This window comes from Aspergillus sydowii (genome assembly GCF_001890705.1).
Source record: "Aspergillus sydowii CBS 593.65 unplaced genomic scaffold ASPSYscaffold_5, whole genome shotgun sequence".
Lineage (NCBI taxonomy): Eukaryota > Fungi > Ascomycota > Eurotiomycetes > Eurotiales > Aspergillaceae > Aspergillus > Aspergillus sydowii.
The window spans coordinates 1,184,929-1,210,332 of NW_024467863.1; the positions used below are offsets into that span (position 1 = coordinate 1,184,929).

A 25,404-nucleotide genomic window follows, 5' to 3' on the forward strand; every position below is an offset into this window, starting at 1 on the left:
ATCTCCTTTGTACATAGCCAATAAAGCATGATCCAACGAATATGCTTCTATTACGGGATCCCCGGGATTCCAACCCTAGTCTTGTTCTTATAATCCACGTATTCATCCCCAAAGAAAGCAATCAGGAAGCGTTCCTCCCCTAACAATAGTCATATTAGCCATATGCCCCTTAAAAAAATAAAAAATAAAAATAAAAATAAAAAGAAACAAAAGGGAGCACTCACGGTCAATCCGATGACTGAAAAACTTCCACAGCACAACCGCATACCCCAGTAAACTAACCACATTCCCCAACACCAGTTGCGTTCCAATCCCCCACCAAAAGAACCCAAAGTAACTCGGGTGCCGCAGGACCGCATAAACACCATGCGTTACAAGTGTATGATCTTCCTTCCTTTCCACCTGCACCGTATGGTTGAAATTACTCCCCGCCTGCGCCATGGCTAGAGACCGCACCGACTGACCGAGCGCCATAAGGAATAACCCGATGACAACCTGGATCTTCACCCCGTACACAGGGGCTGTGAAACTGAAGTATGATTCATGTGGGTAGAAAAGGTAGGCGAGGAGACACTCGACGAAGGCAGAGGAATGCGCGAAGTTGTAGGCCCAGCCGTTGGAGGAGAGGAGGAAAGCAGAAATATCTGCGCAGCGGGTATTGTAGGCGGCAGTTATGTAGTATTCGAGGAAGTGGAAGAGGCAGAGCGAGAAGACGAAGAAGGGGAGCCGCCAGAGGTAGTAGGGGCTTGCTTGGATGAGGAGCAGGGCGATGGTGATGGAGAGGCAGAGGCCGAGGGTTGCACCGAGGAGGAATGCGCGTAGGGATATGCCGGAGAGTGATTTTGAGCCGGAGGGACGAAGTAAGGCATCACTTCTCCTGGTCGCCGTGGTGGGAGCTGGTGGTGATTCGGAGAGTGGACGCCAGGTCGTGTAGCTTGCTGGGGGGTTGTGGGAGGCGTCGCTGGCCATGGCGGGCATGAGGTTGGGTGGTTGTAGGTTTAGAAGCGAAGTCTAGAGCAGGAGCATGGCAAGATATAGTCGAGCGAAAGGGGTCGGGCAGCTGGGAAAGAGAAGCAAGTCTTAAAACCCACGGGATGCTGCGAGAAAAACGCAGGACAATCGGATTCGGAGCTGGTGCGGAGGACAACAATATCAAGCAGCCAAGTGGGTAAACCCATTCGAGCCTCAAGCAACCAATGCGCGCCGCGCTATGTCCGGCGTTCTTTATTCCCGACGCATTGACAGCTGACCTCGATGAATTGACGCTTTCAATTCCGGGGCGTTTCTTTGTCTGGTAGAAGCATCTTACTTGCTGGAGAAGAGATAAGCAGATACAAGCGAGTCAAGCGATGCTCGTTACGGTATTCTGGCGCCTCCGCGGAACACCGACCGAGCTGCGCCGCCGGCGACTACGCTGGAATTGGCCTAGTCGTCGTCTATCTACAATCGGCAGCCAGGCAGCTTATCCCCGGCTTCTGCATATTCCCCGCATTCAAAGATCAGACCGTTCATTATAGTAGAGCCAAGATGCCCGACACAGAAAAAGATAAGATGCTGCGCGGCGAGCTTTATCGCGCCTTCACTCCGGAACTAACGGCCGAGCGGGCTCGTTGCCGGGCCGCCTGCACTCGATTCAACAACGCCGGCGAGGTCTCGCGACGACGTTTGCTCGAGCTCTGGAAAGAGTGAGTGCTAAATAGACTCACGCCAATGTCAATCGGATGAAGAGTCGCTGCACATCTCCAATTTCCGCCGCGGCGGGCAGTGTTTGCTGACGTGGGTGTGAAAAACAGTATAGCTCAGGACACAACCCCTCTTCCACCTGCCAAAGAGGACCCCGCTGAGGACGATGCTGTCCTAGAGAACGAGCCCTGGATTGAACAGCCCATAAGAGTTGACTATGGATACAATGTGAAGCTCGGCCAGGGGGTCTTTATCAATTTCGACTGCGTGATTATCGACACCTGTCAGGTCACCATCGGCGCACGAACTCTATTTGGACCAAAGGTCAATCTGTACAGCGGTACACACCCTCTTGACCCAGATATACGCAATGGAACTTCAGGCCCTGAGACCGGAAAGGAAATCCACATTGGCGAAGACTGCTGGTTAGCTGGGAATGTTACCGTTCTGCCTGGCGTGACGATAGGAAATGGCGCGGTAATTGGAGCGAGCAGCGTGGTAACAAAGGTATGATAGTCCATCTGTCAAACTCAAGAACTGTTTTTATTAACGGCTGAAGGATGTTCCTGCATATCACCTTGCTGTAGGAAACCCCGCTAGAGTCATACGTAAGATTGAGCGTTCTGGAGGAAAGTAGATAGACGAATTTAGGACTAGGGATTAACCTTCACCAATCTTCCAAGTTCTCGGTGAGAGTTACTGACCACGTACCCAGACCTAATCAACGTTCAAGCCGGAGGCACGTTCACTGCAGGAGCTGTACTTTTGTCACTCTTATCAGAGACGCCATCCAGCAACGCTCAAATTCCTGACCTCCTGCAAGGGATAGAAGGGAAGCTTCATCCGGAGACGCCAGGCACGAGTCTGAGAGTGAAGTGACGAAGTCAATTCGACATTCCTTCTTGTTTCCATGACCGCTCGATGCACTGGTTATCTCGTGCTTCTAGGCAAATAGCTGCCTAGGATACCCTAAGCCTACTCTGGTGTACTTGGTGTTGTTGTAAAGCTGGCCTGTGAATACAAACCTTTTTGTGAATCCATACAATCCATCTTCTTAAAAGACCGAGTCCGCATTAAATTGAGGCAATTCGTCTGGTACGCTCGATTTTATTGGCTTCCATCCAGGTGTTGACAGGAGAGTTCCTCGATAGTGGTGTGAGCCTTGCGCCCGCTCGTCCACCGCCAACGTCAGAGCTGTTGCGTCGCCGGTTCCTTCACTGCTCTCACCCCAAAGTCCAAACAGTCATAAAGAGACAACGAACAAGGCTCTCGGCGTTTCCTGCTCAAAGAAATCTCGTGCATCCAGATAGAGCCTTTTCTTCGTTGGAATTTGCCGGTCTTGGTTTGGCTTCCGTCCTTATCTTGCTTCGTCTGTTTAATTTCTCTTTTTTTCACTCCGCTCTTCACTTAGCTACCTACCACCGACCTCAGTTGTTGCTCATTTTTACCTCTTTTCTCGCCCCGCTTCCAGCCTCCTCTGCTCCATAGTCTCCGGTAAATAGTTAACCTTGGCCGGAATTAACCTCGCCGTCCCAAAAGGTCGAACTGGGAAAATGTCATGGCGGCTGCCCCGCTAGAGAGCTCTAGCACCCCGCCTGACGCTACTTCGACTGACACGGCGCGTTCCCCCGGCGATTCCATGGAAGAAATCGACCCCCAATCCACTCGGAAACGCCCTCGTCTCGATAGTGGAAGTGGTGTCTGCGATAATTTGCCTGCTCCCGGCGAGACGTCAGCCCCGCACCCCGAAGGCGCCCCGGATGTTCCTGCCGTAGCAGACCAGGGAGCTCCCACCCCGAACCGTCCAGCTAGCAGGATGACCATCAATATGAAATCTCCCACAATAACAGATAACCGGCCCACCACTCCTGGGGACACTCCTGGTGAGCAACACAACGCTGACACCTCCACGAAGCCCAGCGGCGACCAACCCACGAATGTCGTATCGCTATCATCTACACCCACTCAGAGCCCCGAGATTGAGGTGGCGGAGCTGGAAGATATGGGCCAGGATCCCAATACTACAAGTTGGAGGTCCTTAGGGGAGGCGCTGCGCGACCCTTTGGTCCCAGATGTAGTCCAGCTTCGTGAACAGGTCTATCTACCGGATACTTTCCCGGTGGTTGAACATGATCGGGAGCCGCATGAGAACCTAGATGATATGTGTAGGGTCTTCGAAAAAGGTATGGACCTCGCTACCTTTTGACGATCAGCAATATTGTGGCCAGGGACTGAGACTAGCATCCAGGACACGAACATGACAGCTTATACTTGTTTGCGGTGAAGCAGTGGTTTGAAGAAGTTGTCAACTCTCTAGAGCAGATGACACATGAGACTCTGATGGACGCACGGTATTTCTGGGACGATATTCCAAACCTAATAGAGAGTGTGCTTCGCAGACCGTAAGTGGACCTCGAGCCTCGTCTACCATTATCAAGTCCAAGCGGAGACCATTTCTTGGGAATTGCTTGTTCTCGTTCCTAATGTTTATGCAGTGACGTATTTCAGTCAGATGACAACGTGATGTTATGGAGATGCGTTGAAGACATTTTCGCCAGTTATGCTCAACTCACTCTCCACCTAATTCGGTTGGACACTGTGCTACTGAATCAGCTGGTTAACGAAACCGACTTGCAAGACTTGGATATCATATCCAGGGCTTACGTCTCTGCTTTGGGATGGATATTGGCCGTTGATAAGATTCCATTCTACACCTCTATGCAGAGGCGATACGGACATGAGGGTTTAAACATGGTAGCGCACCTGAACGATCGAGTCATATCTGTCCCGTTAAATGGAGTCGAAATTCTCTCACGATACGTATCCTGCGTCATTGATGTTATACCCCACTGGCCTCAAATTTCATCGACTCTCGTGCCGTCGGCGAAGGTGGTGCAATTCCTAGCGGAATACAACAGTAATCCCAACGGATACAGCGCAGATGGCCTTTCTTTGGAGCCTCCTGAAACCCAGCCAGCTATGGATGTGTTATACAACATCATACGTTCCATAGATGGGGTATATCAGGATCACATCACCAAGAAATCTCCCTGGGTAACTAGTGACACTAGCTCCTCGATGTTTCGTTTTCTTTCATCTGCATATCTGGCCCTCTGCAACCAGAATCTCAATTTCGCGTCCCGTATTGCCAATGATCTATCCGTACATGCTCCCGAAGATGCGCCACCAAATAGTCTCCCATTCGTTATATTCTATGGTTGGAGATTTGGCATTTTCAGAAAGCACATCATTGATGGTCGGATGGAATTACGTGTAGCTGGGATCGAGGCAATGCAGACAGACTTCGTCACCGTTTACACTCAGTATATGCGAAAAGACCATGTTGCCGGTTTGCAAAATCCTATTGTCCAGCTCATGCTCGGACTCCTGCGCGAAAGCAGGATCGTTGAGTATATCGTTGGGGTTGACTCTCATCCTCAATTAATTTGCCGGAGCCACAATATTGTGGGATTCCTCGTCGTTACTGGCACATACACCGATGCCGATACTGACACAATCTGGAAAACCGTAACAGAGAGTCCAGACCCTCGAACAGTATCTGAAGTACTCGGAATGCTTGTGAAAACATTTCATCTGCATTCGCCTGGCTTTTCCGGCCTATTCTATCTATGTTCCAAACTGCTCGAGCTGCCTCTTATTCGTTTTGATCCGCGAATGGTGGAATTTTGCGAACAGCTCTTTCCCTTTTTGCGGGAAAGAAATCCGGATAGACTGGACTCCTTCGACACTCCACATGTCGATGTAAGGCCTTTGCATCTATGTGTACGCCTGATTCGCGAAAGTGCAGCAACTGAAGACCTTGCTATGGACCACAAAGCTCTCTTGCAAAAGTTCGCTGGTGCTCAGTTGAGCTCCTTCATAGATGTTGGGCTCAGCGACGCTGACAAGGTGGGCATTTACGAGAGATGCGTTCAGGACATCGCCGAGAAGAATCAGTTTAGCGTTGGCAGTATCCAGGCCTTAAACGCTCTTCTTGGTAACCAAAGCGCCCAAGAGATCCGGAAACTTGCCACAGATTTCAACCTCACGCATCTGGCTGTATCCGAGATTGCTGACGTGATAGAGGGAAACCAGATTGATTTCACGGATACATTCTCCAGAACTGGTTTCACCTCGCGGGTACACATGCTTGCGCAGATTATTGAAGGAGTGCCAGATTCGATTAGTCCGGAATTAGGCGACATCTTATGGCAGAAAGTCTTCATGTCTCCATCGCTTTCCCAGCAAGCAAGGAGAGCACTTTGGGAGATGCTTTGTGGGATTACTCGACACACAATGACGGAGAATACATTCATTGACCGCTGTATTCAACTCTATCTCCTTGGATTATCCCCGGATGCTTATTCCCCTGAGGTTCTTGCATTTGCCAAGCAGACTATTACCTACGAGATTCGCTTCAACCCCCCGCCAGCAGTTACTGAGAACGAAGTGGTTTCTATACCTGGAATGGATCGAATATGGAACTTTATCCTGACTGCGCCTCCGGGCTCAATCGAAGCTGATGCGACTGCCTTCGCTATAGAGGTTTATCTCGACCATAACATCATTCATCGTTCTCCGCGGTCATCAGTTGAAGCGACGCACATGGCCTTGGTTGACCGTTGCGTAGATCAACTGAAATCTGCTGCATCAAAACTCAAGACGCGCACTAGTGATCCTGCAAAATTCGAGGAAGAAAACATGGCGGTGGAAGCTCCAATTGATGGGACTCTCGCGGATGAACTGAAATTCAGCCGCTCGCTATTCTTTCTTCGGCAATTCCTTCAAGCACTACGCGCACGGCCACAGTATAGTCCACCGCAAAGCTCACCCCCCAGTTTACCAACACAGACGCTGAATGGCGAGGTGATAGATATCCGATATCAGGCATTCGATGGCGGTTCACGTTCACGTGTCCGTTCGTTGCGAGTTGGGGATTTGTCTACGGCGGCGGAGCTTTTCGATGCTCTTGTGAGAGTTACGGGTTTCACCAAGCTTATGACGATATATGCGGGGCAAAGGGTAGACTTACTTGAGAAGCCCGAGCAACCTCTACGAGACCTGAAGCTTACATCAGGGCTGCTGATTGTCCGGAGAGATCCGAGTTGCCGTGAGACGGTTGGGCGGAAACTCCAGCCCTTGACTATGGTTGATACTGAGGTGTTGAAACACTTTGATGATCTCTATGACCTTCTCAATCTTGACGACCATCTGGCCCGAGAAATATACGAATTTCTCGTGGTTTTCCCGCCTCAGGAAAAGGTCATGAACCTTGTTAAGTCAACAGACCAAACCGATGAAAGCATGTTCCCTATGGCCAAGCCATTTAACTTTCTCTACTCTGTTAATGCACTTTCTGAGTGCCTTCGGCAGGAAGCTCTGGAACCATCCCCAAGCGAACAATTCGTGTCTCACAGTGTTCGAGTCGTGATTGCCGCCTTAACGCGCCGTGAGATATCGGAGACGTTGGCGACTTCACCCAAGAGCATTCTATTCGCATCCAGCTTGATTGAATGCCTTCTTTATGCGTTGATGGTTAAGGCACCTGTATCGGATGAGGTACCCCTGATCCCGGACTCCGCCGCCCTCATTACTCAGTCACTTCATATCATCGAAGTTGGGCAGAAGCTCTCTACAACGCAACTCCCAGAATTCAATATTCACAAACTCGTCTGCTGCACTTTCGCCGTTTTGGTGGAAGGGTCTATTCGAGACCCTGGCTTTTGGACTGCGACAAAACAGCAAGTCAAGTTTGATCAGCTAATTTCCTCCCTTCTGATTGAAGAAAGTCGCCAACCCATTCGAAGGGGTATTGCGGACAATATATCTCTTATATGCAGCGCTTCAAAACAGCTGAAGAAACCCAAGCTCCCGGCTTCTGAGGCACAGGAGACGAGAGAAACGGCACTCTTGGAAAACCCAACCCGGATTGATATTCTCGCGACTGTATGGGATTCTTTTGTTCTGACCTTTCCACATGTTCTTGATTTCCCGAGGCAATCGCAGGAGTTTTTCGAAATCGCATACGCCGTGTTCTCGTCAGTTGCGGAGAAGTCACCTCGCGATTTGATATTTAGCGATTACCTCAAGCAATGGAGCGGTATTATGCTCAAGCACAAGACGAACGAGTTTGTTGGCAGGGAGCCTGTGGATCACGTTATCCTTGGTTTTTCTCGACTGTTGAAGTCTTGCCTGGACACTGCAATATCATCCGATATTACCCTCGATACCTTCAATCTTACGGAGCAACTCTTCGATAACTACCTTTTCCCGGATCTTTCTATGCCGTCTTCCGAACCTATCACGCCCCAGATCCCTGTCATGCATACACAAACACGGCAGGAACTCTATGCTATAGTGAGCCTACTCTCAAAGTACGGCGATAACTATACTCAGCTTGTAGGGCGATTGGAAGATATTATCCCGCAAGACCATACATACCAGATCGGTTGGTGTTTTGAGCGGCAAAAATTGATTCGCTCGCCGGAGGGTTATGCCGGTTTGAGAAACTTGTCAAACACATGTTACTTGAATTCGCTTTTAAGCCAGCTGTTCATGAATGTTGGATTTCGTGAATTTATGCTTGGGCTAAACCTTACGGATTCGTCTGTAACTCAAAGGCTTCTCGATGAAACTAAGAAAGTGTTTGGATATATGCAAGAATCGTGGCTGAAGAGCGTCGATCCTCAAGGTTTCGTGGACTCAATTCGGACTTACGATAACGAACCCGTCGACGTCACTATTCAAATGGATGTTGACGAATTCTACAACCTTCTTTTTGACCGTTGGGAGGCGCAAATATCGAGTCCAGAGGACAGGAAGATATTTAGGTCGTTTTACGGTGGCCAGCTCGTTCAACAAATCAAATCAAAGGAGTGTTCCCATATCTCAGAGCGACTTGAACCATTCTCCGCCATTCAATGCGACATCAAAGGGAAGGCGAGCCTTGAGGAGAGTCTGCAGGCGTACGTCGAGGGTGAGATCATGCAGGGGGATAACAAATATTCCTGCACCTCCTGTGGACGTCACGTTGATGCCGTGAAGCGTGCTTGTCTCAAAGATGTGCCTGACAACCTCATATTCCATCTCAAACGGTTTGACTTTGACATGATTTCGATGATACGCAGCAAGATCAATGATGAATTTCAATTCCCTGAGAGAATAGATATGACGCCATTCACAGTCGATTACCTGTCGGACTCGCCCGGCGAGACCCAACAGGATGTTTTCGAGCTAGTTGGTGTTCTGGTACATAGCGGCACAGCTGAATCCGGCCACTATTATTCGTACATCCGCGAAAGACCATCTGCGAACGAGGGAGGAACCTGGGTAGAATTCAACGATTCGGATGTAAGCAGATTCGATCCAGGAAAAATTGCTGAGCAGTGCTTTGGCGGCTATAGTGATTCTCATCACTCTACCTCAGTGGGCCAACAGGTCCGCTTCAACAAAGTTTGGAATGCGTACATGTTGTTCTACCAACGCGTCTCAAACGTGGAGTCTGCAAAGTCAACCTACAATGCCGCGGAAAACCACTATCCTGTGCGCGTTCCTCTGCCCGTACCCCTTGCCAATCATATCATGATGGAAAATGAGTTGTTTGTGCGGACCTACTGTCTCTTAGATCCGTATTATTCCCTTTTCGTTCGGTATCTTTTGGGGCGGCTCAGTTCGGACAGACTATCCAATATCGGATCGAAGGTCAAGCTGGACAGGTCAATGATTTTTATCGCCCTTGACACCTTGGAACAGTTGTTCGCTAGAACGAAGGATATGGCAACGCTCGACAGCTATGTTGGAGAAATTTATCGGGGCATCAACGAATTCCCGAAGGGGCCCCAAAGAGTTCTACAGTGGGCTTTGGAAAGGCCGGCCGGAATTCCGCATCTTCTCAAGAGCCCCCATCCGCAGATCCGCCATCATGGAGTCAGACTCTTTGTACACACATTTTCGAGGATTCGTGAGCATTATAAGAGTGCGGAGGATGGAAATTTTGAGAAAGAGAAGTTAAATGCATCCTATCTAGATGGTCTCGAATACGTTGCTGCTACTCTTGATGGCATGTGGCCCACATTGCACGTTGTCAGTCGCACGTGGGACGATTACTTCGAGTTATTGTTCTTACTGGCCAACTTTGGCTGTCAAGAAACTGGAATAATTCTCGATCATGGGTTCCTCCTTAAATGCCTTGAAATGGTATGGTTAGACTATGAAGATTCGAAGAGGTTGAAGCGTCAGTACATCGCCTATTCCAAGCTCCTTGAAAAGGGCAGGAAGTTTTCGCACCGAAAACTCATGGACCTCATGTCTATCCTACTTGCAAGAGTCGACTTTACTGTGCGGCCGGTTTCGGATGATGAACGAGAAATACTTTCCAACGGAAAATTCTCTTTAACACTTGCGGAGAGTGACCTCATTCGGCCTTTGGGGCAGCAAGGGGAGCTAATCTTCCTCAAGAAAATACTTCATCAGTATAACAGTCCGCCAGCGTGCAGGAATATCTTCGGTCTTTTTATGGATGCCGAACCAGAAGCTGGTCTCATGGGACCGATCATCCAGATGCTAAAAGACGGTCTCCGTGTTGCACCTGCCGAACGCTGTGCCCCATTCCTGGAAGCCGCACTGGTACTGTGTAGGAGAAGTCCCGACGAAGAAACAATCGTCACCGTCCTGGACTACGTTGCCAAAGGTGTGGATACAATCAATGATAGTGGAGGCAAAGAGCACCTTGCATTCTTCACTAACTTACTGGCTGGCCGAAATGAACGGCTGGGTCTTGACGACACATGGTTCACGTCCCGTGTTATTGTATTGGTTCCGGACTGGGCCCCAGCTCTCCTCATGTACCCTGATAGGGCTATAAGGGCCATGACTATGGAGCTCCTGCGCCGGATTCTTTTCAACGAAGAAACTTCGGCTGTAGGCACGGAACTGCAGTCACGCCATGCAGCTATTGCCAAGGAGCTGGTATCCACAAGTGTTGACAAGCTCCGTAAAACGTATCTTTCAATTCCGGGAATCAGTGTGGATGCAAAGGCGCTTGAAGCTATTCGAACCGTGATTGACCATTGCCTAACCTCGTACTTCATTGAAGCGGAGGAGGAAGACCAGAAGATCGTCAACGAGGCACAAGGTATGTTACTAAGAAATAACATTTAGTTAGTTGAAGATGTCCCTTGTTAACTTTGGTCCCAGCGGTTTTGACAGCGATTGAAGAGCTGGCAGTTGAGATACCCGAAGAAGTAGCGTCTGGTAGGTGTGCCCTTTTCCTTTTGCCCACTCTATCATCTAACCCCCAAATGCCAGAATCTGATGCACTTTCTGCAGAGGAATGGGAAGATAATTCGATGATGGCGAGTGACTCTGAGACGGGGGTAATAGGAACGCCGTAAAGCGCGAGGACGAACTTACGAAATGCCGCGATTGTATCACATATGAGAGACGAATTTATGAAAACGACAAAAAGGGACAGACAAAGACTCCCCATTCTGCGCTTGCATCAATTGGCGTTTCCCGCAATCAGCTGTACTAGAGATGGGGTCTCATTTGAACTTGCGCCTCGCTTTGTACGAGTGTAAACTGGCGTTATCACGGGGAATCAGCCATTCTTCGCTGTTTTATGGGCGTCATTATCTTGTGTTCTTTCTATCATGCTCTTGCGCAGCGGTTTGTCGATATGTTGAGTTGCTTTCTCCTTTTTTTTTTTTTTTTGGTTGCTGCATTGGCTTCATTTCGTTGTACACATTGGGAAGCGAAGTTCGTGGGTGAGAACGCCATCTGTGTATGATAATGCATAAACAAGGCCAATATAAGGCTGAGGTTGATGTGAAGCTGGCCTTCACGCAGCAGTCCATTACATTCTTGCCATCCACACTAGAATATCAGTAAAAATAAGGATTTGGAATTTCAACAAGGCAGCAGCCAGCGACATTTATCTGATCGGCGACCCCGGCGCTTGGGGCCTCTAAGGGATTTAAATATGGTGCCTACCGTAGACTTCCAAGTTACTCACTGCATCTTCCGAATTCATATTCCCCCATTGAATCTTTGTCGCAACCATGGGCGAAATAACGCAAGCTAAGGACTTTCCACCGTTGCCTCTGGATGTGGTAAACGCCGTTATACGGGAAATCCAGAGTAAGCTACTATCCCCACTAGAAGGGCGAATATATAACTAATTCCACTTAGAAAACCGTCCGCTTTTCCTTTACTCGTACCCTTTAAACGATGTCTCACTAGTCGTGCGTCTTTTCCAGACCGCGTTCTCCGAATCAACGCCAGTATCTGCTGCGCATCTTGCCTGCACCTATGGGGCGCTTTACTTTATCCTGAGGGAGTTCAGGTACCTCCAGAATCCGATCTGTCAGAGGTTGGATTTCAATGAAGCAATTTCTCTAGCTGATAATAAATTCGATGCCCTGCTTAAGGACTATAATGTTTTGAGCGTGCCTAGTTTCGGAAATGTGCTTGCTTTGACCCTTGGTGTAAGTTGCCTATATCAATCAGTTTACCATACGGTCTACTTAAACCAGTGTTCTCTCTTTCTCCGCAATATGATAGGCCATGAAAGCACAGAACCAAGGGAGCCCATTCCTCAATTGTACCCTGATATCTGCAGCCGCCAGCCACTGCCAGAGTCTGGGATACAATCATGACTCAGGCCACGGCAACTCGTCGAACAGCCGCAGGCTTTTCTGGTGCGTGTACATGCTCGAGAAGGAGGTTTCCATGTTCTTTGGGCGTGCATCAGCTCTCCAGGACGCGGATATCGATGTAGCGCTGCCGGTATTCTCTCACAAGCAACCCTTCGAACGCTGGGACCGGCTGTTTGAGGCTGGAATCAAACTGGCGAAGATACAGGAACGTATCTACAACGATCTCTATTCGCGGAAATCTCTCGAGCTAGGCCAAACTGAACGTGAGAACAAAATCCATGATATCGTGCAGAAGGCCCGTCATTTTTATGATAATCGGGTACGTGTGTTATGCCCACATCACGATGGTCTCGCCCGCAGTCCCTACTACTGATTAACGGTCACATGCCTTAACTGATGCTTGTCTGCCTGCTCCACAGATGTACTACACTCTCACGGTATCTGATGGTAAGGAGCGATTGTTTAGACTAGCAGGAGACATACTAGGAACTAAGGAATCTGCAACATTAACCACCCTGCTCCGGGCACCCAGTTCTTCGAAAACAGGCCAAACGCATATCAGGCCAGAGTGTTTCAAGGCCGCTCGCACTACCTTGAAGCTCTACCTACATTGTTCCAGGGCCTGCGAGCTGGGAGGGCTTTCGTCCGAGACGGAGAGGTATAGAGACTGGTTAGTCTTCACTTCAGCATCATATTCGCTATAATTGTTGCCTGACTAACATTGAACTACACAGGGGTCTCCTATCATGCGTCTTAACCCCTTTCATGGTAATAACCCTGCACGCCATCGCATCCTCAAGCGCAGAAGACATCACCCTCCTCAACGATGTCGTATCAACCCTAGAACAAATACAGGCCGTCTCACCCAGCAAGTCCTGCGAAAAACTATACAAACTCACCGTCTCATTTGCCAAAGCCGCAAGTGGGTTCGTTCAGCGCCGCGAGTCCATTCACGAAGTGTCTAGGTGGCGGTATAGCCAGCAGGATGATTCACTATCCCTTGCAAGCATGGACAGAGAAGTCGGGACTGCTAAAAGACTGCCGAAGGGTCGTCTGGGGTCATCGGCAACATGGGCATCAGCATCAGCATCATTGGTATTTACTCGCAATACGGACGAGGGGTCACTATTTCAGCAGGTGATGGACGAGGATATGCGCGAAGTTGTTGGCGGCAACGCGGAAGAGCTGTTTCGGGTTCTGGAGGGGTTTACGGGTGGTGGGTTAGTTTCTGTGCTGGACGTTTTTGGAGGTGGATTTTTGGATGCTTAGGGAGTACATATTACGTGGAAGGTTCCTTTTTGAGGTTGAGAATTCATCTTTATATTGTGGAAAAGTCTCTACTAAATCGATATGAAAAGAAGTGCATGGTTTTCGATTAGACACAGCTATGGAAGGCCTATTTATACCTCTACATTGACACGCTAGCAATAAGCGAGCTTTCCTTGTGTAACTCTATGGTGAAGGCTTCTTTGAAGGTGCATTGGGCCGCTGGCGTTGTGTAGGTTAGGAAAGATCATGGCTCTGCCAACAGCTCTGTACAAGTTACTTAGCAGCGGTAGGATATGGCAGGTGAAAAGAGATTCTATTTTGTATTATTTGTTTTACACGATAGTACATATCACAAATCATAGAGGACGTAAGTATATAGATAACCAATGCAGCCATCTGCTCTCGATAAAGTCAAGAGCAGCGCAAACAAATTTCTGGGGTTATGTCGTTTATTGGGCGCCCGCGCCCAGAAGAAAAGGATTAGACGTCTTCAAACTCCTCGTCATCTTCATCAGATTCCTCTTTCTTAATCTCGGGCTCGGTCTTAATCTTTTTGGCCTCGGGCCCCTCATCCGCCGGTGTCGATGGCGTTCCTGTGGTTGTTTGAGGTGCGCTTGTACCAGAGTCGGTATCCAATTCACGCTTAATGCCGGCGGGGGCACTGGTTGGCGCGGATATACCGCCAACAGCGGGGGAAGCCGTGTCACTTGCAGAAACACCGCCGACATCTTCGAAGTCGTCAAACTCGTCCGAGTCTTCTTCCGCACTGCTGGCATCTTCTTGTGCCTGCAGGGCCTTTTCACGCTCCATTTCGGCGTAGTACGCTGCGACCTTGTCGTCGAGGTCAACCAGATTAGGTTTCTGGTCTTCCTCTTCCTTGAGCTCGGGTTTGATTTTAACGTCGTTCTCAGACTTGACAGCCCCTGCATTTCCAGCACCCGTAGAAACGGTCGAGTGAGTATGCCACACGGGCAGCGCGTTTTGTTTCTCCAGAGCAGCCTTGCGGGCGGCTTCTTCTTTCTGTTCGGCTGCAGACTTCTCCTCAGTCGAAGTTAGCGAGATCTCGAGAGCACCTGCATCGGTCTTGAGGTTGCCGCGGACAGCTTCCTGTTTCTTGGAAGGCACGACAATAGCTGCCCGAGTAGGGTTAGTGTGCTGGTTCCGAACAACATCAATCTTATGATCCCAAGCGGTGTCGAAGTCGTTTGGAGGGATCTCGACGGAGTCAATCTGCTTTAGCAGTTTCAGCATCCCATCCAACTGCGCCATGAGCTTGCTGTTCTTCTCGTGGCCCGTGCGGTCAATTCCCTCACTGCCCTTGACATCTTCCGTACGCTCAAGAATAGCTCCGCAGTTCTGGCACTCGAATCCTTCATCCGAATAAAGACTCAGGACATCCAGCTCAGTCCACTCCGTCCCACATCGCAAGCAAATATATTCCTTTCTTTCCTGGCTCGGCGTATATTGCAATTTAATCGTTGAAGTCAACTTGGAGACTTTGTACTTGATAGCGTCGACGACAGGGTGCAACGGGATATAGTAGTATTCACGGTTGACGGGTCGAGTTGATCCATCGCGAATCTCAGCTCGTGTATTACTACAGTCGCATGACAAGACGCGCTTCTGGTTAGCCTTCTGCCAAATGAGCACCTAATGTTCGAGACGACATAGGCAAGCCATACACTGCGATCAGGCGATCTTCGCGCAACTTGGCGCATAGTTTCCGCAGGTCTTTCTGCTGCATTCCGAGGAGAAAAGCGAGGTCCTCCGCATGGAGACTGGCCCGCCAAAAATGGTCAGCATACGAGATCTCCTCAGATAAAACTCCTTTCTCCTTTGTAGCAGCCTCACATACACCGAATGAATGAAAAGCGCATCGATCACAAGGATGTGGCGAGTCTCGTAGAATGAGCGGGCCACCGTTCGGATTAGAGTGTTGGCGAGATCCATGGTGGCTCAAAGACGAATCCTGCCAGATAAGTAAAGTGAAGGGAACGTGAGTTGAAGAGAGGAGTGTGCCGCCTCGGCGGGAGATCTTGATGTTGCGGTTCCTAGACCTGACTCTCAGACTATCGCATATCTCCACGTTGTTCAAGAACAGCTGATAAAATGATATTAAAGTAGGGGGAGAAAAGGTAGCTATCGGATGGGATAGGCTGCAGCCATCCGTCAGCTTCTTCACTGGTGAAAGTGAGGGTGACTGAAAGAAACGAAAGACTGGTGAATGACGTCTGGGGAAGAAAGGCAAGGTTGAATTCGAAAGTTCTTGACGCCTGAGGCAGACATTACCTTGCCTGGAAAGGAATGGCGCTGGAAGCCCCACACTAGTCCCAATCAGGCCTAGCCTATCGGAGTGAGAAAAAGACGCCGACTGGAAGAAAAAGATGGTAGCAGCAGGTTCAACGATCATTGGCATCAATTCCAATGCGCGCACAGCATATTTTACAGCAGTGGTCAAGTCATAGTCTACTACATACCCGGGGAATCTCGAAAATCCTTCGTTCATCCCATCCGCACCGTCTTCCGTTCCTTTCTACTCGTCGCGGTTGGAACCACAGCACGAAAACACCATGGACAATAACGCAGGAAGAAGTGAGGGATCCCAAGATGCTGATCGCAAGCCTAAAAGAAGGGATATGGGTAGATCGGAGTGGAGGTATGTTGGTGTATTTGAGGGAAACCCCGCAATTGTGCGATTTGAGCTAACTGGGCAAGTCGCTCAATGCCAGATAAGAGAGAGCGCAACGAGCGAGCTGAGCAAATAAAGCGAAGGAAGCTTGACAATGGAGAGGAGATTGTTGCGCCTGTCTATGCTACCGAATTCTCCCAGGAGGACATCGAAAGCGAGCAGCGACGCCCAAAGAAGAAGGTGGCCGTGTTGATTGGGTACTCTGGTACAGGATACAAGGGAATGCAATTGTGCGATATACGTAACACCACAGCCTATACTACTTGATGCTAACCATTCGTAGGAGTACTACAGAGAAGACAATTGAAGGGGAGTTATTTACCGCGTTCGTCGCTGCTGGCGCGATTTCCAAGGCCAACGCGGCCGATCCCAAGAAATCGTCTTTCGTCCGCTGCGCACGTACGGATAAAGGCGTGCATGCTGCCGGGAATGTTGTCTCCTTGAAGATGATCGTGGAAGATCCCGACACTGTCCAAAAAATCAATGAGAAACTGAGTTCTCAGATTCGGGTTTGGGACATTCTCGTCGCCAACAAGTCATTCAGCAGTTATCAGATGTGCGATTCCCGTGTTTACGAATATCTTATCCCGTCGCACTGCTTCCTACCCCCGCATCCCAGCACCTACCTGGGGGCAAAACTGAAAGAATATGCCGAGAAAGAAGGCGACCTGGAGGGATACAACGCGCGTCAGGAAGAGGTTGCCACATACTGGGACGACGTTGATAAGAATGTACTTCGGCCACTCCTTGAAAGTTTTCCTGAGAACATCCGCAAGCCGGTCGAGAAAGCGCTGCACATCGAGGATGAAGAGGATGTTCAGGAAGCCGAGTCAGCAAAGGCTGAACAGGAAGCGCAAAACGCTCCGGCTACGGAAGCCTCGTCCACAGAGAAGTCGACAGAGCCCTTGAGTCAGGAGGAGGTTGCATTCAGAAAACAGATCTACGAGGCTGTCAAAACCGTCAAGTCCGCTTATCTAAAGGCAAGGCGATCATATCGCATTCCTTCCGCACGCCTTGATCGGATTCAGCAGGCTCTTGATAAGTACGCTGGAACGCGGAATTTCTACAACTATACAATTCGAAAGACATTCAAAGACCCCTCCGCCAAGCGCCATATCAAATCTTTCACTCTCAACCGCGAACCTATCATTATCAACGGTACCGAATGGCTCAGTCTGAAGGTCCACGGCCAAAGTTTCATGATGCACCAGATTCGTAAGATGGTCGCCATGGCCACCATGGTTGTTCGGTGCGGCTGCGATCCCGAGCGTATCATGGAATCCTATGGCTCTTCCAAGCTCGCGATCCCTAAAGCACCAGGACTTGGCTTACTTCTTGAGCGCCCTGTTTTCGATGTCTACAACAAAAGGGCAGGTGATTTCCAAAAGGATCCTATTGATTTCAGCAAGTATGAAAAAGAGATGAATGAGTTCAAGCAGCGTGAAATCTACGATCGTATTTTCAGAGAAGAAGAGCAGACCCATGCGTACGTTAACCCCCTTTAGCAAACTTGATGGCATGACACTAATTAAAGTTGCGCAGCTTCGCCTCGTTCTTCAACCACATCGATCACTATGCCCAAGAGGAGTTCCTCTATGTCACATCAGGCGGCGTTGCTGCGGCCAAAATTGCCCCTGCACCTCAGGAGCTTGAGGATAATAAGGATGACAGGTCTAAGCCTAAACGGAAGTCACAGAGAGACGCGCTGGCCGAGGTCGAAATGGAGTCTGAAGATGAGCGTGGCGGCGAGGAAGAAGGCTAAATCGTCCCCTGGAGAAGTCCCTGGAAAGGCAAGAGTCCCCAGTTCTATAGACCATAATGCATGGCCAACATTTCAAAGAAGTCATTCAACAAAATCTCAATCCCATTTAATATTCCATGTGCAACGGCTTTCTGAGTATCAAAGGCTTTAGCCAAGTCGTCGCAGAGCACTGAGATACATGCTAGCCATGACGGTTTTATGCTTCTAAAGTTTATGTCCCTGATCAAGCCACAGACCTCGTATGACTACTCTCTCTAACTTTTCACTTGTAACTATCGTATTGATCTGCATCCTATCTACTGAGATCTCTGTATCTTCTTGACCTTTGTCTGGATCTCGACTCATATTTGCATATCCACATCCATATTCACTTTCTCTTCGATTCATACAACCCTTATCGATTCATCTATTCAGACATTTAATTATCCATATTACCCCTCTCGCTTTCTCGCCTCCCCCCATCAAATATTCACTATCTTTTTGGTTAGTTTTATCGCCAACAAACGTGCTTCAGTCTCAGGATCACAGTCTATAAAGGTACGATACGCACAATAAGGACGCGCGATGCTCTCCACCAGCATTAAATACTAATAGTTCAAGCAGAGGCATTCCGGGTAACAGATACCCCAGCGTTTCCCACCATAGGGAGGAAGCGTATCAAGGGTCAAACCGGTCGATATCCAACTAAACACTACAACAACCGACATAACCACCGTGGCCAAAATGGCATCCGCACAACTCGGTTCCCTCGCCCGCCTCCCAGCAGAGCTCCGGCTCTCTATCTACGAGAATGCAGTGTCTAACGGCACCGCACCAGCGCTCATGCGCGCAAGCCGGGCCATCTACAACGAAATCGAACCTCGACTCTACGACACAATCGATATCCACGTCTACCCAGTCATCAGCGAACCCTTCATCAAAATTTCCTTCGGCCGCTTAACCAACGCCGGCTGGTCCTTCACGGAGGAAAGCGACTGCTTCCGAGATAGCAATGGACTACACGACATCCCATACAACAGGTTCAAGAACACCCGCGTGAACATCTACGCCTCGGACCAGAAGAGCGTCGGCCAACTCGCATACCTGTGGGTGAAGATCGAAGACTTTGTAGGGATCATGTGCACCCAGAGGACCCTCAAAAACACGAGGCTCGAGTTAAACTTACGCCCCTATAACGGCCATGTCTGGACTACTCCCCAACAACAAAAACTTGAAGAGCTGAGGGCAAGCTACCTCCGCAACCCCTTTCCACCATCCGAGACTCGCCCTAGCCCCTTCTCGGTTGTCCCTTCTCCTCGCTGGGACACGGACTTCTTCTGGGTCCCCTTCGCTCGGCTATACAAGCAACCCAACTCTCAAAAACGGTTCTCCGATGGCACATTCTGTGACCTCCATGCACTAATCTGGTCCATTCAGGTCTTCTTAGGGAGCGGGACAGATGTGGCTAAGGGGAAGGAGGCGGAGTGGCTTCGATCCCGAGTACTTACGCAGAGGATTTTGAACTATGTTGAGTGTGGGGAACCACTGCCCCGGTCTTTATGGGTTCCAATCATACAACTAAAGTCAGAGCCTGAGTGTGTGACTACGTATCTACCACCTGTGTTGAGGCTCCTTCTGAGTCCGAAGAGCGTTTGAAAAAGCGGGTCTTGAATTTGCTCTTTTCTTCTCCTTTCTCTGTTTTGGCCTTCTGGAAATTTGGCGGTGATTCATGTTCTGTTCTGTATATATACTTCGTCACTGCCGGGTTGGTTCTGAAATATGTCTCTTCAAATTGAACCAGTAGCTGGAGAACTACAATTTATTTCCCTGAAATGGGCCTTCTATTGTCTTCAGAATTTGTAACGCTGTAACGCTAAACTTTTGCCTACAAAGCTCACATTATACACCAGATTCTTTATTACAAAGTGTAGATAATCGTATTAAATGAGGTCGATTGGACCCAGCCACCCGTAGCCAACAATGGGCCATGACTTTACCAATACGTTGCCAGCATATCTCTATTATAAACAGGGTATTAGAATTATCTCGGTGCGGTGCATCCATTACCACTCTACAGCCCTGCATAAACCGCCGCCACCTCCCTCACAACGGGAGAACAGTCCGCAACCCCTTCGCCATCCGATGGATCTGCTCCACATAATACGTCTGCAACCCAACGCGTCAGCCAGCCTTTTAGACAAAAGAGAAGAGAAAATAAAAGAATACATACCGTCTCTGCCCCGGCGGTAATAGCAACAATCGGAATCCACTTCGCCCAAAACGGCAGACCGATCTTCTTCAGCTCCAACTGTGCTTCATCCTCACTAAGACTTTCATCTAGGAACAGCCGCGGGAAAGCAGGGTCGACGGCTGCAGGTCGCCCAATACCAACGAGATCGCATGCATTCTGGGACAGAGCGTATTCTGCGCCGGCACGCGAGCGGAACCCGCCTGTGAGCATGAGCACGACAGACGGGTACCGGCTGCGCACGGCGGAGGCGAATTCGAGGAAAAATGCCTCTCGGGCGATTGTGCGCGCGGACTTTTGGGGTTGGACGCCCCTGATCATCTGTTTTCCGTATATTTTGTTAGTTTTCCCTTTTCCGGAGTTGTTCCTGAATTCCATGCTTGCCCCTTCCTCCGGGGAGGGCCTGGTTAGGCAGTAGTAGTGAGTGAGAGCCCTACCTTAGGATCCTCGTAAGTTCCGCCACTAACTTCAAGGAAGTCAATGCCTGCTTCGGCTAGGAGACCTATTTGGGTCATTGTGTCCTCGAAACTGGAGGAGTTGTGATCGGCTGAGTTGAGCTTTATGCCGATGCAGAAGGTGGAGGGGACGAGCGCGCGGATTTGGCGGATTATGTCAAGGACGAACTTTGCGCGCTTTTCGGCGCTGCCGCCGTAGGCGTCTGTGCGGATGTTGCTCTGATATCATCCTGCGTCAGTATTCGATTCTTCTTTTGCTAGGTAGTATTCATAAAGCCCATACCTTGGGGTTAAGGAACTGGTCTGCAAACTGTTAGCTGTGTTAACTTGCATCAAGGTTGTCGGTTGCCTTACCGATCAGATATCCATGAGCACCATGCAATTGAATGCCAGAAAACCCAGCATCGGCCATCAACCGGGCCGTGTCGACAAACTGCCGCGTAACGAGATCGATATCGGCCTGCGTCATCTCTCTCGGTGGCGGAAACATAAACCAACCCAGCCAGCGCTGCACAAAGCTATCACCCAAATCTAGGGGAACAGGGCTGGGTGCGATCGTCGAGGCAAATATCCCCTTGCGGCCTGCAAAGCGCATTGACTGCCGACCAGCGTGGCAGACTTGGACTATCGTCGGGGTGCCGTGTTCCTGGGCTGCATCGGCGTATTTCTTCCACATCGCGACGAGATCCTCGTTGGTCTCGGCGTTGGTGTATTCGCCCGGCATGGCAGGATCAAAGGGTGTTCCTAGGTGGTTTACGTCGACTTGGACGTTGCCTATTTTGCAAGTTGTATGTGTATTAGAGAGCGGCTGCTGTGCTGATCACAGAGAGGCGAACCTGTCAGGACAGAGCCCCAATTGCCTTTGGCCCATTGGCTGTAGACATTGACGAGCTGCGCAGTAGGGATATTTGAGAACCCGCCCAAGCCTTCGGCCATTGCGGCCTGCGCAATGTCAGTATAGGTACAGAGGACTAGGAGTGAATGCTACATGGGGTTATTCTTTGGTGGGGATCTTCTACCTTGACGAGGCGGTTAGAAAAAGTCAGCCCACACGGGAGCTTCACAGAATCGCCCAAGGACGCCATGATGTATAGAAAAAAGGTATAATTAACGATTCAAAGAAAGTCATCGAGGACAAGCCGTCGAGATATACGATCAAAAAAAATAAAGCCGCCCCAGTCGGCTCGGGGCCACACAGCCGAGGTTTTCGGGCCCCCTCCACTTCCACATGAGGGTGGAACCCAGGGCCAACACCAGCAATCAAGAAGCAACATGATTGATTCGCAATCAACGGGCCGAGATTGATAATAAAGGAACCAACCATTCCGAAGCATCCAAAAGGCGCCAGACGCCGGAAGCGCGCTTGTCCGGGGCCCGTTTCCTGCGGTGGCAGAGCATCCGGATATCCGCCCTCGGATCGCTGTCGTCCGGAACGGGCCCTGCAGATGCCAAAAAGAGCCACCAGGTCCACCGTCCACGAGGGGTCCGCGACCCCAGAATTCAGATCTTTGTCTCTTGCGGAAGCTTAAATCCTGCTGCAGGGCTGAACCGGCGAATCATGCGTGGAACCCTGGTTCATGGGGAATCCTGGCCCTTGACCTGATCCCCAGGGTCCGTTCGGTGCAGCCTGGAGCTTCTCCACCCGAGCTGCTCGTGCATTGCGGCTCTCACTGCTGTTGATTATTGGTCGTCAGCATAGTATTGCATCAGCCATCAAGCCACACCTGACACTGGCCCAGTGGCCCCTGACCAGACTGCTAGTAAAGGTGGCTAGCTAAGCTGGTGTACTATTGTCGGGGTGGTGCATGGTACAGAGTACAAGGGGTTGGACTTGACAGTTGACATACGCAAATTAAGAAAGTACGAAATACATAAGACACGTACTAGGTAATCATAAATCATCCGATTTTATTCAGAACCCGCCGTTTGTATGAGCTAACCAATCTTATCAAGAATCGGCATGCAACAATATAAAGATGGCATTAATGATAGCCGCAATCGGCAAAAGGATGGGGTATACAAGAATGACGTGCATCCTTCCAAGTCAAGGAGCATACCAACGAGACAAAAACGCGCTTCAAATCAGAATTTGACAAGCCTGGACAAGCCAGTATTAGAACCGAGAATAACGAGGAATGTGTGCAGCACAAGTTAAGCCGTAAATCACAGGCAGAAAAAGAAAAGGATAAGAAAGAGGAAGGGAGCAAATGAGAGTTGTCGGTTCTTACAACTTGGCATCATCTGCTGAACCATTCAGACCGATCTGTTGAGGGGCTCCCAGGCTAGACAGGATAGCACCGACTTCCCTCTCTAGAGAGTGGACTTCGGCGTGGGGGTCGTACATGCGACCTTTGATCCAAGCATCAAGAGTTTCATCATCCATTGTGCGGAGGGTGGCCTCGCGGTCAACCTTGTCTTCTTGAGCGGCGCGGATGACGTTTCGCGCGACGACAATGCTGACCTGACGAATGCGGTTCAGGTCGGGGTAGAGGAGACCCCGTCCAACCTCTTCTGGAGTGAGAGCCTTGGAGAGCGCCTCACCCGAAGCATAGATCATGCTGTCGGTGACCTTGACGGCCTTGGACAGGATGGTGCCAAGTCCAATACCAGGGAACACGTACATGTTGTTGCCCTGCCCGGGGTAATGCATCTTGTGCTCGCCGGCAGCGTTGGTGAAGGACATGGTGGGGAATGGGGAGCCGGACGCGAAGAGAACACGTCCGTCGGTGTTTGTCACGGCAGACTCATAGTCACACTCGGACTTGGATGACGGGTTGGATAGAGGGAAAACAATGGGGCTAGCGTTCCATTCCGCCATCTTGCGGAGGATCTCTGGGGTGAACACACCACCCAGGGTGGAAAGACCCATGAGGATGGTCGGCTTCACATGGTCGACGACGTCCTCAAGAGTCTTGAACTGTTGACCTTGGTTGTCTGTCCGGGCGAAGTAGACCTTGTGATCGGCCAGCTTGTCACCACGGTCAGCTGTCACAAGCCCCTTGGTGTCGACGAGGTAGAAGCATGATCGAGCTTCATCCTCGGTCATGCCCTCGCGCATGAAGAAAGCGACGATCTGCTTTGCAACACCCACGCCAGCACTGCCCGCACCAAGGAAGACAGCACGGTGATCCTTGCAGGGAAGGCCAGAGCGCTTCACGGCATTGATGACACCACCGAGGATAACAGCACCCGTGCCCTGAATGTCATCGTTGAAACAGGTGTAGACATCCTGGTATCTTTCTAGCGCAGGGAAAGGATTCTTGAAGTCCTCAAACTGAATCACAATCCTGCGAGTTACGAAAAAAAAGACCCGTTAGTTTCCGTTCTCGTCGGGAGAAGTTGGGGTGATCGTGGTCCATAGACAACTTACCCGGGCCAGCGCTCGGTGAGAGCAGCCATCAGCTCGTCCAAGAATTCCCGCTCCTGATCGGGAGTAATCTTATCGCGGCGGCTACCCATGTAAAGCGGGTCTTCCCGGAGAGATTTGTTGCTTGTGCCCAGATCTAGAGTCAAGGGCAGGGTGGCTTCGGGTCGAATACCAGCACAAGAGGTGTAGAGAGCCAATTTACCAATAGGAATCCCCATTCCATTGATGCCAAGGTCACCTAGACCGAGAATTCGGGAACCGTCGGTGATGCATGTGATCTCCACGTTGGGCTGTGGCCAGTTGGCGATGACAGCAGCTAAGTTACCCCGGTCTTCCCAGCTAAGGTACATGCCTAGTTGAAAGTTAGAATCTCGGCCTTAACTCGGCGACATGTGGGTTGGGGAATTTGGGGCGACTAGGCTTTGAAACTAACCTTCCGGCTGTTGGTAGATCTCGGACCACCTCTGACAGGCTTCTCCAACGACCGGGGTATAGATGAGGGGAGTCAATTCCTATTCGACCATCAGTTCTCTGATCGTCACGAAAATGCAAAAGCTTTGATGCAGCCCCGAGATCTTACCTTGAGATGATCTGTAACCAAGCGGTAAAACAGGTGCACATTGTTCTTGCGGAGAGTGCTGAGGTAGAGGAATTTGTCAATTGCTGTCTGCTTCAAGCCAAGTTGAGCGAGACCTATGGCCTAGTCAGTACTCCAGCTGTCTCCACAAACACCAATACCATTATACATACACCGTGTTTTTTGGACCTCGTAGCTTTCTGCACGGGGAGGAGTCAGACCGTAGGTGCGGAGGTACTTGCGGATGTAGGGCGGGTTGGCGGTGTCATAGTTTTGTTCACTAATCGACAAGGTATCGCATTAGCAGCCAGTTCAAGCGTATAGACAAAGTACGCCAGAAGGTAGCGTACATTGGACCATTGTGGTTAACATGGGGGGTCGCATGGACCGGACGGCTTTGTTGTGAAGGAAATCGAGCCATTTTGGAAATCTGAGTCACAGAAGCAGCAACACTATGGCAGCGAGAGCCAAGGACAGCAGAAGATGGAGATATGGAAAGATGCAATTGAGATGAGGAGGCCACCGGCGACGGTCTTGTTTTATGTAGTAACGCACGAGACACTAGCACTGAACCCCCCTGAGGAGTAATCCACCGCATTCCGAGATTGCAAAAGTGAAGATGATGACCCTGCGAGCTTCAAGGAGGCGGCCGCGAGTCGGGACTATGAACTCAGAACCAGATTGGAGCTGTGACCAAACGATGAGTCTGGGGCCAGGAAT

At 50.0% G+C, this 25,404-nt stretch overlaps 9 protein-coding genes across 9 annotated transcripts; 5 read left to right on the top strand and 4 right to left on the bottom strand.

Annotated features, from left to right (window-relative positions):
* Window positions 1–50: 50 nt before the first annotated feature.
* On the bottom strand, window positions 51–969 carry ASPSYDRAFT_151389 (protein-S-isoprenylcysteine carboxyl O-methyltransferase; the record flags this gene model as incomplete). Its single annotated transcript, XM_040842096.1, has 2 exons — window positions 51–139; window positions 225–969. 2 exons carry the CDS (start codon window positions 967–969, stop codon window positions 51–53), a joined length of 834 nt encoding a protein of 277 aa, XP_040702659.1.
* A 558-nt stretch (window positions 970–1,527) lies between these two features.
* ASPSYDRAFT_151458 (sugar O-acetyltransferase) lies at window positions 1,528–2,320 on the top strand (the record flags this gene model as incomplete). The annotated part of the gene is made up of 3 exons (XM_040842102.1): window positions 1,528–1,685; window positions 1,794–2,139; window positions 2,243–2,320. The coding sequence occupies 3 exons, from the start codon at window positions 1,528–1,530 to the stop codon at window positions 2,318–2,320; spliced, it is 582 nt and encodes a 193-aa protein (XP_040702660.1).
* A 921-nt stretch (window positions 2,321–3,241) lies between these two features.
* Window positions 3,242–11,075, top strand: ASPSYDRAFT_58063 (putative ubiquitin C-terminal hydrolase; the record flags this gene model as incomplete). The annotated part of the gene is made up of 4 exons (XM_040849473.1): window positions 3,242–3,866; window positions 3,932–4,085; window positions 4,179–10,816; window positions 10,879–11,075. 4 exons carry the CDS (start codon window positions 3,242–3,244, stop codon window positions 11,073–11,075), a joined length of 7,614 nt encoding a protein of 2,537 aa, XP_040702661.1.
* A 641-nt stretch (window positions 11,076–11,716) lies between these two features.
* ASPSYDRAFT_68642 (fungal specific transcription factor domain-containing protein) lies at window positions 11,717–13,758 on the top strand. The gene is made up of 5 exons (XM_040850444.1): window positions 11,717–11,820; window positions 11,872–12,167; window positions 12,244–12,657; window positions 12,758–13,008; window positions 13,073–13,758. Exons 1-5 carry the CDS (start codon window positions 11,742–11,744, stop codon window positions 13,605–13,607), a joined length of 1,575 nt encoding a protein of 524 aa, XP_040702662.1. The 5' UTR covers window positions 11,717–11,741; the 3' UTR covers window positions 13,608–13,758.
* Window positions 13,759–13,901: 143 nt separating this feature from the next.
* On the bottom strand, window positions 13,902–15,825 carry ASPSYDRAFT_45262 (putative transcription factor TFIIE complex alpha subunit). Its single transcript, XM_040847006.1, has 3 exons — window positions 15,463–15,825; window positions 15,290–15,385; window positions 13,902–15,204 (listed from the first exon to the last, which is right to left on the bottom strand). The coding sequence occupies exons 1-3, from the start codon at window positions 15,555–15,557 to the stop codon at window positions 14,088–14,090; spliced, it is 1,308 nt and encodes a 435-aa protein (XP_040702663.1). The 5' UTR covers window positions 15,558–15,825; the 3' UTR covers window positions 13,902–14,087.
* A 352-nt stretch (window positions 15,826–16,177) lies between these two features.
* ASPSYDRAFT_151253 (pseudouridine synthase PUS2) lies at window positions 16,178–18,058 on the top strand (the record flags this gene model as incomplete). Its single annotated transcript, XM_040842085.1, has 4 exons — window positions 16,178–16,263; window positions 16,323–16,526; window positions 16,580–17,782; window positions 17,839–18,058. The coding sequence occupies 4 exons, from the start codon at window positions 16,178–16,180 to the stop codon at window positions 18,056–18,058; spliced, it is 1,713 nt and encodes a 570-aa protein (XP_040702664.1).
* Window positions 18,059–18,387: 329 nt separating this feature from the next.
* On the top strand, window positions 18,388–19,901 carry ASPSYDRAFT_977848 (uncharacterized protein). The gene is made up of 2 exons (XM_040853244.1): window positions 18,388–18,595; window positions 18,662–19,901. The coding sequence occupies exon 2, from the start codon at window positions 18,782–18,784 to the stop codon at window positions 19,691–19,693; it is 912 nt and encodes a 303-aa protein (XP_040702665.1). The 5' UTR covers window positions 18,388–18,595; window positions 18,662–18,781; the 3' UTR covers window positions 19,694–19,901.
* A 15-nt stretch (window positions 19,902–19,916) lies between these two features.
* ASPSYDRAFT_977970 (NADH:flavin oxidoreductase/NADH oxidase family protein) lies at window positions 19,917–22,289 on the bottom strand. Its single transcript, XM_040853245.1, has 7 exons — window positions 21,760–22,289; window positions 21,577–21,682; window positions 21,095–21,514; window positions 21,024–21,043; window positions 20,723–20,959; window positions 20,268–20,606; window positions 19,917–20,203 (listed from the first exon to the last, which is right to left on the bottom strand). Exons 1-7 carry the CDS (start codon window positions 21,823–21,825, stop codon window positions 20,141–20,143), a joined length of 1,251 nt encoding a protein of 416 aa, XP_040702666.1. The 5' UTR covers window positions 21,826–22,289; the 3' UTR covers window positions 19,917–20,140.
* Window positions 22,290–22,964: 675 nt separating this feature from the next.
* ASPSYDRAFT_151890 (uncharacterized protein) lies at window positions 22,965–25,282 on the bottom strand (the record flags this gene model as incomplete). The annotated part of the gene is made up of 6 exons (XM_040842142.1): window positions 22,965–24,027; window positions 24,111–24,459; window positions 24,541–24,619; window positions 24,688–24,800; window positions 24,858–24,964; window positions 25,035–25,282. The coding sequence occupies 6 exons, from the start codon at window positions 25,280–25,282 to the stop codon at window positions 22,965–22,967; spliced, it is 1,959 nt and encodes a 652-aa protein (XP_040702667.1).
* Between the last annotated feature and the right edge of the window lie 122 nt (window positions 25,283–25,404).

Bases quoted from the DNA above. Each gene is read 5' to 3' on its own strand.
- ASPSYDRAFT_977970 (XM_040853245.1), bottom strand. From the start codon at position 21,825: ATGGCGTCCTTGGGCGATTCTGTGAAGCTCCCGTGTGGGCTGACTTTT. The intron at 21,515-21,576 runs GTTCGCCTCTCT...CTTGCAAAATAG, and splicing joins TTGGGGCTCTGTCCTGACAG to GCAACGTCCAAGTCGACGTA. The intron at 20,204-20,267 runs GTATGTATTCTT...GTTGGGTTGCAG, and splicing joins TTACCGCCGGGGCAGAGACG to ACGTATTATGTGGAGCAGAT.
- ASPSYDRAFT_977848 (XM_040853244.1), top strand. From the start codon at position 18,782: ATGGCATCCGCACAACTCGGTTCCCTCGCCCGCCTCCCAGCAGAGCTC.
- ASPSYDRAFT_68642 (XM_040850444.1), top strand. From the start codon at position 11,742: ATGGGCGAAATAACGCAAGCTAAGGACTTTCCACCGTTGCCTCTGGAT. The intron at 12,168-12,243 runs GTAAGTTGCCTA...GCAATATGATAG, and splicing joins TGCTTGCTTTGACCCTTGGT to GCCATGAAAGCACAGAACCA. The intron at 12,658-12,757 runs GTACGTGTGTTA...CCTGCTCCACAG, and splicing joins GTCATTTTTATGATAATCGG to ATGTACTACACTCTCACGGT.
- ASPSYDRAFT_45262 (XM_040847006.1), bottom strand. From the start codon at position 15,557: ATGGATCTCGCCAACACTCTAATCCGAACGGTGGCCCGCTCATTCTAC. The intron at 15,386-15,462 runs GTATGTGAGGCT...TTGGCGGGCCAG, and splicing joins GCGCTTTTCATTCATTCGGT to TCTCCATGCGGAGGACCTCG. The intron at 15,205-15,289 runs GTATGGCTTGCC...ATGCGACTGTAG, and splicing joins GAAGATCGCCTGATCGCAGT to TAATACACGAGCTGAGATTC.